This window comes from Cynara cardunculus (assembly GCF_001531365.2).
Source record: "Cynara cardunculus var. scolymus isolate 2C chromosome LG 2, CcrdV1, whole genome shotgun sequence".
Classification (NCBI taxonomy): domain Eukaryota; kingdom Viridiplantae; phylum Streptophyta; class Magnoliopsida; order Asterales; family Asteraceae; genus Cynara; species Cynara cardunculus.
The window spans coordinates 61,120,761-61,131,844 of NC_037529.1; the positions used below are offsets into that span (position 1 = coordinate 61,120,761).

At 33.2% G+C, this 11,084-nt stretch overlaps 2 protein-coding genes across 2 annotated transcripts; both read left to right on the forward strand.

The window, feature by feature from the left end:
* The first annotated feature begins 487 nt into the window (after positions 1-487).
* Positions 488-4,178, forward strand: LOC112508156 (probable protein phosphatase 2C 9). Its single transcript, XM_025112933.1, has 6 exons — positions 488-721; positions 898-1,017; positions 2,101-2,343; positions 2,542-2,818; positions 3,403-3,557; positions 3,804-4,178. Exons 2-6 carry the CDS (start codon positions 985-987, stop codon positions 3,939-3,941), a joined length of 846 nt encoding a protein of 281 aa, XP_024968701.1. The 5' UTR covers positions 488-721; positions 898-984; the 3' UTR covers positions 3,942-4,178.
* A 3,280-nt stretch (positions 4,179-7,458) lies between these two features.
* On the forward strand, positions 7,459-8,885 carry LOC112506247 (monoacylglycerol lipase ABHD6-like). Its single transcript, XM_025110263.1, has 4 exons — positions 7,459-8,085; positions 8,236-8,328; positions 8,530-8,597; positions 8,678-8,885. The coding sequence occupies exons 1-4, from the start codon at positions 7,459-7,461 to the stop codon at positions 8,883-8,885; spliced, it is 996 nt and encodes a 331-aa protein (XP_024966031.1).
* Positions 8,886-11,084: the final 2,199 nt, after the last annotated feature.

Here is an 11,084-nt window from a genome sequence, read left to right on the forward strand (position 1 = left end):
TTTATCTTGCTGCATTGTACGAGTTCCTTGTAACTATTTTATAAAAAAGTTTGTTGGAATTAATTTCTTTTCCAAATACTTTACTTTTAATTTATATATGTTGTTTTTTTTTTTTTTAAATGCTAAAGCTAATCAAGTGTTGATTGCTTCCTTAAATCCTTAAATCCACCAATGTCTTTCCGAAGGTTCTTCAACAGGAAGTGACCAAAATCACATGGTTCCTCAGAGCTTTTCACTTTTGTTAGATTTACAAAAGCATATATAATAATTAAAAAAAACCCTAGAAATAAGGCTGAGGATGATGATGATGAATGACAGCTGTAATTTCCAAAAAATCTATAACTTGACCTCGTCTGTTTATTAAGATTATTCAACCATATAAAGAAACTATTAAAGTCATCATAAATACAAGAAAGTCAAAAGGGAAGGAGAAAGCCCTTAAAAAGCCCTTGCCTTTTGGCAGCCATTCTCATTTCTCAACAATCCATCCACCAAAAATCAAACCACCCTCCACCCCTCCTTTCTTTCTTCGTTTCTTCTTCAAGGACGGTTACAAGGACCACTAGAAAACCTAAAACCCACTTTCGTACTCCATACACACATCGTTTACATATATATATATATATATATGTATATGTATATATATAAATATTTGATTACCCCCAATTTTAGTTTCTATTTTGCGTAGCTTTCTTCTGATTTTTGGAAAGATTAGCGATCGGTAAGTTCAAATTCAAGGTACCCATTTGCTGATTCTTCAATAATTTGTTAAAGATTGGAGAATTTTGATTTGGGCGTTGTGGGCTTTGTTGTTACGGATGATGGGTTTTGTTGATGATCAGATTCTTGTTTCTTCTGTTCTTGTTTTTCTGATTACTTGATTTTGCTTACTTACAGGTACTGATATTAAAGGGCTTTTTTTGTTAGAAGAAGAGGTAGATGTTAAGTCGTAGATTCAGTTGGTGAGGGAGGCTGAATTACTCTATGGGTAATATATGCTGCAATTCTGTTTCAAAGGTGAATACTGCTTATCCCTCTTTTATTTGCTTCCAGTTTTATGTTTCGAGTCAATTTTTGCTAAATTCTTTTCATTGTAAGCATGGTTAAGTCAATTGGATGTGTTAATTGCTGTTTTATGCCAGTAATTCTGTTATAATCTTCAAAATTTTGTGGTTCCTTTGCTTTCCTTTTCACTTGTTTCAATTAGGGTTCTTATAAAATTAGGGTTCTTGTGACCCCATTTAGGATCAAGCTGATCTCAGTGCGCCAAAATTACATATTTGCCTATTTTCTTGGGCATAGAATTGGGTATAAATTTGTGTCCACATGATTTCCCGATTTCCTGTTGTTGAAACTTATTTTACACGATCTACCAATATGTAAGCATTTTCTCTTAAAACTTTGTCCCCAATCAAACGTTCGTCGAATGGAGGTTGGCAAGAATTGAAGCCTTAGAAAGGTTGCCAAATTTGACCATATAGTCGTGGAAGTTCAAAAGTTCGATTCTTATGCTTACCACATTGTGGGGTTATTGAATCCCGTAAGCCTGTTGTTTGGCTGACGATCATTCGTTATCAAGTTTGCTTGGTATTTGAATTTTGATCGATATTATCATTGTCGTTCCAATTAGTGAGACATGTTTCAGCCGCCATTGGAATTTCTATTTAGTGAATCATGTCGGTTGTTGTTTTAAATCAATATCCTCATGTTCGGTGAGCGGCTATTTTGGTGCATTTGATTACTTCTAGTTATGATCTTTTTATTGTGTCCCTTATAGATCATTAGTTCTTCAAGAACGTCCGGAGTCCATCTACAAAGTTATATGACACTACTATTAGTCAAAATGTCGGAAATACCCTTATATAACTGCAACATAGAGTAAACTTTTGGAAGATAATCAACTATTGTTGATATATCACAACCTATTGTGGCTGCTGGAGGTGGGATGTAATATGTATGTAGACCTGACCTCTACCCTGAAGAGCAGAACAATTGTTTCTATTGTTGATATTTTCTAATGAATGGAAATTGGCAAATCAGTAACTTTTTATCTTGAAAATTCACCAAGAGAAGTAAATCTGTAAGTTTTGTGGTTATTAGTTCGCAGGCGGTCAATCATCATCAAATGGCACTGGCAAGGGACGAGGCCATCATGGGTCCGTTAAATACGGATTCAGCCTAGTTAAAGGGAAAGCTAATCATCCCATGGAAGATTACCATGTTGCCAAATTTGTTCCTCATCAAGGTCGCGAGCTTGGATTGTTTGCTATTTACGACGGTCATCTGGGAATTAGCGTACCTGCGTATCTTCAAAAGCATTTATTCTCCAATATCATAAAGGAGGTAAGCTTTTTTCGTTTTCAATATTCCAGAATACGGATATTATTGATTATGAATAATATCGGAAGGGCGTATTTGTTCAAAACCTAAATCTTTAACTAAGTTATAACACCTATTTTGTGACTTCTGATTGTCTTTAAAGTAGGGAAAGATATGGTTTTTGACGATTTCCTGAGCATATGTTGGTAAACATTCTTGCAGAATGAGTTTTGGACGGATCCGAACAGGGCAATTTTGAAAGCCTATGAAAGAACAGACCAATCAATTCTTTCCCACAATCCTGACCTAGGAAGAGGTGGATCTACCGCAGTTACCGCGATTTTAATCAACGGTTGTAAGTTATGGGTCGCAAATGTAGGAGATTCTCGGGCAGTTCTGTCGAGAGGCGGGCAGGCAATTCAGATGAGCATCGATCATGAACCCAATACCGAGAGGGGAAGCATTGAAAATAGAGGAGGGTTTGTCTCGAACATGCCAGGTAATATATCTTGATTTTCATGCAAGATTTGCGTTGGTATTTGAACAATCTTCACCTTTGGTAGAAAATAATCTAGGGTGAATTGAACTTTGCATCTCGTTGTGATTTCCTTGATTTGGTTTAGCATCCCGCATTTAGGATTACGTGCATGGTTTGGATTTCTTCATTCTATCTTCTTCTGCACATATATATACAGAACAAAAACTCGTTGTCCTACATTTCTTGTGGCATCTAGACCGGCACAGGACATGGTTGAGTGGGACAAAAATGCATTTTATGTAATTTTGGTGGAACAAAAACCCAAAATTGGTAAATTGTTGAACTACCCATGTCAAATTAAAACCCTGAAACCTTGCACAGTTCTTTCACCAACCCACCTCAGTCTCACCCGTCCAGTCTTGTCCAAGCGATCTGTATGCCAAACGCACCCTCCTAGAAGAACATTGGTTGTCAAATACATAGGTTTAGAAGTATCACTATTTTCTATTTCTTTTTGCATATTGAGTAAAAAGATACGGGCTTTTTAGGATATATTGAAAAGGTTTCCTCTTTAGTTGATTATGTATTGAATCGTTATATACCAGGAGATGTAGCAAGAGTGAACGGACAACTAGCCGTTTCACGTGCTTTTGGAGACAAGAATCTCAAAACCCACTTGCGCTCTGATCCCGATGTAACAAATGCTGATATTGATGCCAGTACAGAAATTCTCATCCTCGCCAGTGACGGTCTATGGAAGGTACTTATTTCCCCATCACTAAATGTTAAATATACACACCAACAACGGTATTGAAAATGAGCGATTTTAGACAAAATGTGTCGAGTACAATGTACAATTTATCGTGTTGACAGTTCTGCGCTCATTCTTACCAAGTGCCGTAATTTTCAAGGCGTTTTGTAAGAATGATGGTTTCCTTGCATCAAGAACCAAGTAGACTTGTTAAATGTGAGCAATATTCGTATATAAATGATGGTGTTGATCCAGGTGATGTCGAACCAAGAGGCAGTGGACTTGGCGATAAAAATCAAGGACCCACAGAAGGCAGCAAAGGAACTAGCAGCTGAAGCATTGAATAGAGAAAGCAAAGATGATATTTCATGCATCGTGGTTCGGTTCAACTGAAGGATGGAAGGTGTTTCTCTGTGTGCAGTATAAGGTGTACATTGGGGTTGGGGGGGTTGTGTTTGCGAAATAGAGTAAAAAAAGATCCGAAATTTGCGCATAAAAGAAGGTAGCTAAAGGTTACATTATATATATATGCTCTGTTTTTCTGTGTAAGAAGTTGAGAAGTTCTTTGTAACTCAAGATTGCAGGGTTTGTGATTGTTTGATTTGTTGAGTGAGTAGAGTATATACACAATATCTGTTTCTCGATACATTTCATCTTTAGATTTCCGAATTTGGATGTCTGATTCGATACAACGGAATCAGGCGTTACCGGATACTGGGTAATGAACCATTTTTCTCAACAAATTGGAAGGAGTGATTCTCATGCTTAGAGAGTTCCACCTCATTCTTGTGGTTATTGTTTTAATATTATAAAAGATATATAAAAGGTTAGGTTTCTAGTGAGAACGAATGTTATATGAGAAGTGTAAATATAGATTATCACCCTTGAATCAATCATAATTGAATGTCAACACTAATGAGGTGCATCGACATGTACCGGATTAATTTTCTTCTAAAACATAATTCGTGAGTGGACATGTGATTAAAGTGATCATGGGTTCAGATCTGTTCTTGTGTTTTTCACTATAACTTCTCTTCTCACACGATCTTTCCTGATATATATATACAAGGAACTGATCAAATGCAAACTAAGCCATTTATACAAATCGTACAAACCATCTTCATCCGTCAATTTAATTGTTTAACATAATGAAATTGTTTTATATAATTCTTTTGTTGATGAAATTGTTTCATATATTTTTGTTTCTATGTAAAATTAAAACTGTTTCATATATTTCTCATTTGAATGTAATTTGTTATGATAATGTCCATAATTAACACTGTCCACGATAAAAATGATTAATCAACTCTTATCATTAAAAAAAAAAAGTAAAAAATTTATGATTGGTTGAATGAGATTTGTATGATTTGTACATATAACTCGGTTTATGATTGATTCCTCTATATATATTTGACGATAACGATGGTGACTAAAGTTATATTTAACCAATAAATAACTTTTTTAATGGGGTTTAAAGTTATATTTAAACAATAAATGATTTTTTTTAACATAATCAGTCTATTCTACGATCATTAATTAATGTCTATTTGGAGCTATATATATAGGCCTTCATGAGAGTAGTCTATTTTATAGGGTTGGTTGTTAAGAGATGGTTCTTCATTTAAAAAAAACTTTAATCATGATATTTGTTAATAATTATAGAATAAAATTAAAATTATTATTATCTATTAATTAAAAAAAAGTTAAAATAGAGAGGAGGACATAAGAAAGATAGAAAGAAAGATGGAATGATGTTATATTTTTAAACTTTTAGATCATTTAATGTTATTTATTAGATATTTTTTTGACTTTTTAATAGGTAGAGGGTACAAATAACAACCCTGTTTAGAAAACTTTTTATTTTTGTTAATACTGATTTAATATGATGAAATTTATTAATGATTTGTTTTAATTATATTACATATTAATGTTAGAATTATGTAGGGGCTGTTTGGCAATTACTGAATGATTTGATGTATAATGATTAAGTGGTCAAAATGATTAAGAAACTCTAATTTTACAGTGCAAAATGAAATATAATTGTTTGATAATTGTTTATAATGAAATTAGGATGCTGAATGGTTAAGGGAGACCTAGAATATCAAATCATTTAGAGAGTTTTAGAACTATTAAGAGGTAGACTGTTTGTCTGCCAAACAAGATTCACCTCTAAACGATTCAGAGACTGTCTTTTAATGGAACTATTAAGAGGTAAACAAACAACCTCGTAGTTTTACATTTGTAATCTAGTTTATCAACTAGGTTTTACAAATATGATTAACTTATCAGATAACTCATTAATAACTATCTTCTCAACCAATATCTATACTATATTATAAAATATTTAACAAAAACTTTTAAAAACCATTCTTTATGCATGAAGTACTGTGTATTAATGCATATTACTTAAAATTTAAGATTACAAGTAAATTATGCGTAAGTACAATCTATTAAAGCTCTATTTTTGAATTTATATAACCAATTGTTAATAAACATAATCAAATATAGGATAAACAACTAATTTTAAATATAAAAAATCTAAAATATAATTAAGATAATCATTAAGTTCTAAAAAATCATTATCTTTATAAAATTTTATTGTTATGTCAAAAATAAATTACTACACTATTTGATCTAAATTAAATTAAAATAAAAATTGAATTAAATAAATTGTATAAAAAAACTAGAGCTTTTAAATAATTAATTTGATATTAATATCGATATATTTTTTCAAATTTATTTTTATTCAAACGTAAAAACATTATATTTCTCAAAACCACATAAACCGTATTATATCAACAAAGACAAAAAATAAAACGAAATATTAAAATGAAGATATATTTCGCTGCATTGTTCAAGTACCCTTATAATACGTATTAGCTAACAACTAATTTATCATTCAGTTTGTCAAATATAACATCAAAAGTTACCTTAATTTATTTTTATTATAATTTAATTTAAGTTTAATAATGAAATAATTTATTTTTGGTTTAATAATATAACATTTTATAAAGATAATAATTAAGTATTCTGTTAGAACTCAATGATTATCTTAATTATATTTAGATTTTTTATATTTAAAATGAGATATTTATTCTGTATTTGATTATTTTTATTTGCAGTTAGTTACACGAATTCAGATATGAAACTTTAATAAGTTGTACTTACGCACAATCTACTTGTAATCTTGAGTTTTAAGTAACAGTACTTAATGCATAAAAAATGGATTTTAAGAGTTTTTGTCAAATGCTTTATAATATAATATAGATATTAAAAAAAAATAATAATTAAGTATTCTGTTAGAACACAATGATTATCCTAATTATATTTTATTTTTTACATTTAAAATGAGATGTTTATCATGTATTTGATTATATTTATCTGTAGTTAGTGACACGAATTCAGAAATAAAGCTTTAATAAATCGTACTTACGTACAATATACTTGTACTATTGAATTTTAACAGTATTACATGCATAAAAGATGATTTTTAAAAGTATTTGTCAAATGTTTTATAATATAATATATATATACGATAGTATCAATACATGAGCTATGTATGTATAATTTTTTTAAAGAAAAATAGGAATTGATTTTCTTTGTCTAAAAATAAAAATAAAAATAAATGAATTAATTTTTACCGTCAAAAAAGAAATTATTGATTTCAAGAACTAAATGCATTCATAAAAATCAAAGACTCGTTTGTTCGAGATTGTGACATTTGTGGGCATGGAAACCAGTTAATTAACCCACACCCATATTTCCCCCCTAATTTCTAAATTTGATTTCCTTTTAGGGTTTACATTCCATAATTCGATCTGGTAATGCCCACATTTCAATCTTCATTTCATGCATTGCGCAAGCTTTGCATGATGAATTTCTTCTTCTTTAATTTTCAGTAGCAATAAATATGGCCAAATTATTCAGTTTCACAACCCTCAGAGATCGATGGTATCGTTATTTCTTTTCGTTCTCCGGCCTCCGATCGGTATCCAAAGATCTCGGCGATGGTACCATCATGCACTGCTGGATTCCCAGAACGTACAGACCATCGAAGCCCAATCTCCTCCTCCTCCATGGCTTTGGCGCCAACGCCATGTGGCAATACGCCGATCTCCTATGTCACTTCACCCCTAAATTCAACGTCTTCGTTCCCGATCTACTTTTCTTCGGGGGCTCGTTCACGACCAGACCAGAACGGTCGGAATCGTTTCAGGGAAAATGCGTGATGAAGATGATGGACGATGGGTTTGGGGTTCATCGGATGAGTTTGGTTGGGATAAGTTATGGTGGTTTCGTTGGCTACAGCATGTGTGCAGAGTTCCCGGAGGCGGTGGAGAAGCTGGTGGTTTGCTGCGCCGGTATCTGTTTGGAGGAGAAGGATTTGACGAATGGTTTGTTCAAGGTTTCGGATTTGGAAGAGGCGGAGAGGATCTTGTTGGCACAGACGCCGGAAAAGTTGAGGGAATTGATGAAGTTTTCGTTCGTAAAGCCTGTCAAAGGAATCCCAAATTACTTTCTATCTGATTTCATCAATGTCAGTTTCATTACGTCCCTTTTCTTTGTTTAATTTCATCAGTTTTTTAATCTTCATGTTAAGCGTCATAAACTATAAAACATCATATCTAAACGTGATCCAATAGGTTTATAAGACGTTTTTGGACTTGTCATTTTTTGGAATATACAGGTGATGTGTTCAGATTATCTAAAAGAAAAGAGGGAGCTTATTCAATCAATTCTCAAGGATAGACAGAATTCGAAGAACCCAAAGATTAATCAGGTTATAACCGCGCCGATACTGATTCCTTTTTCAAGCACCGAAAGTTGCAACATGATATACGAGTATTCATTGCATGATTATGCTCAAAATTTGATCGTTACAGTGCTTGAGAAAGGATTAAGATACCTTCTTTTTATATCTTACCCATTTGTTTTCAAACTCTCATCATCAAATGTGTTCTTCCTCTTATATATCAAACAGCCCACACTGATAATTTGGGGAGAGAAAGATCAGATTTTTCCCTTGATCCTTGGTGAAAGATTAGAAAGGTTAGGTTTACTTTGTAGCTGGTACAGCCATCTTTATTTCTGATGAGTAATTACACATGATCTGTTTGGTTCTTGTACAGACATATTGGGGAGAATGCTAGATTGGTAGTCATTGGAAATGCTGGGCATGCAGTTAACTTTGAGAAATCCAAAGAGTTCGCCAAACACCTCAAAGACTTCCTTTTTGATGATTCCATCTCCTCATTATCAAGTTCCGTTTCCTCGTTATCGAGCTCCATTTCCTCGTTATCGAATTCTCTTTCCTTCTATAGCTGCAGAGAAGAATGAATTACGCGAAGCTAGGGCGCGCAGCGGTTGATGCAAGATTTGTCGGTTACAGGTTTAAATTAGTTTTATCAGTTATTATTACTCGATCAGGAATTACTGTATAGTCTTATTTTCTAAAAAGCTCTCGATTCCCATACTGTACATGGAAGGATTTATAAAAATATTTTGGGGTTGTGATCGCCATAAAATGCCCATCTTGGTTTAACCGCATCCAATTGATATCGTATCCTTGAAAATGGCTTCCGATAATTAAGTTCTATATTGAGACGTAAGTGAAATTCGATTGTAATAGGCGAATATATCATCTACTAGCGTAAGGGGGCCGAGTTTCTAATATCGATAATGATGAAGGGATATATTGTCCCCTAAGACGTTATCCAGAAACCATAATACAACAAATGCAGATGAACGAGATTTAAATATTATATATTGCAGTCTAATAAGATATACCGATCTAGGAACGTATATAAATCAATAATAATCATATATACGAGCAAATAACAAAGTGACACGTAAATCAAGACAACGAGATTCAACGTGACTCCATTATTGGGGTGATAGTGTATGTCCACAAGGAGAGATCGATAAATTACTTAAGGGAAGATTAAAACGTGTTTACAAGATACTTGGATCAGCAATTCAACAAAACAAGTTCCTTTGATCTTTCTATAGAAGGAACTTGGAGAAGAAAACCAAATCTATGCCTGCCTAAAATATCCTAAGGCAAAATTAAGCCTTTTAAACGTCCATTGGTCCAAATGAGTTCCAAGTGACTTCCGGTATGACGTAGGTCGCCTTGGGACGTCGCCCACTATGGTTAGTGGGGAACGACCTAAGTGCCTGTGTGACGACTACATCTGTGTCGTGGTCGTGCTACACGTTGCCTGCGCCTGAAGTCGCCTTGGACGTCGAGGCATCATCACTGGGATGAGGTACAATAGGACATAGGGCCGGCATGACCTAGGCCACACCTAAGGTCATTCGGACCCTTTTTGAGCCCCTTCTGCATCAATTGTTTATACTGTATATAAGCTATTGATTTTATCAAGATTTGTTTTGATTTATTTAATATAGAATATAACTAGATCTGTAGCAAAGCCATGACAAACCTAAATGTGTTTGTCTCGAATTAGCTATTTATCAAGATTTGTTTTGATTTTTTTAATATCGAATAAAACTAGATTCATAGCAAAGCCGTGGGAAATCTAAATATGTCTTAGGATAGCTACAGTTTTTATCAATATTTGTTTTGATTTTCTTAATATCGAATATAATTAGATTTGTAGCAAAGTCGTGACCAATGTAGTTTTTTTAATTATTTAGGGACGGGTCTTGAAGTTCATATTTTTATTATTTTAAAAAACAAGTGTTTTCTTTATCCACCGTTAATTCGTAGCAAATATGTAGAGTTTGCCACGGATTAGCGACAGATCATATATCTGTTAGAAAAATGTCAGTAAAAGATAGAAAACTTGTTTTCGTAGCTAATTGTCGCTAATCTGTCGCAAATCATGACATACCGGTTCGTAGCAAATTTTTGATCACTAATCGATGCCCAGTTTTCTAGTTGTGATTTCTTTATTGCGGATTATTTTCTTTAGAAATCAACAACCTTTTAGCTTGGAGGAGTATTTTGGTGCTTGGCCTTAAAATTATGCGACTACACCAAATGTTGTCTTAGACAACAAATGTAAATTACCTATGTTGCTTAAGATACGCTAAGACAACAAAGGCTATTATATGTTGCCTAAGTTTCCTCTAATGCAACATATGGTTCTATGTTGCCTAAGTGTGACCTTAGAGTACAACATATAAATGATTCTATGTTGCCTCCATGTATCCTAGGCAACATATTAGCCTACGTTGCCTTAGTTCAATGTTGGCCGCTCATATTTTTTTTTTAAATCCATCAAAGTTTACTTAATCAACAAATATTCATATACTATGTTGCCTAAGGTAAAAACATAAATCCAACAAAGTTTACTTAGACAACATATATTCCTATTTCTATGTTGCCTAAGGTAAATATTATAAATTCAACTCAATTTACTTAGGCAACATATATTATTGTTTCTATGTTGCCTAAGGTAAACAAATTGATGYTTCCAAGGTTGACAACTCGCATTGCACAAAAGATTTATCACAATTTACTTAGGCAAAATATACTGTAGGTCATATGAGATGGCATGGTCAAAGGGA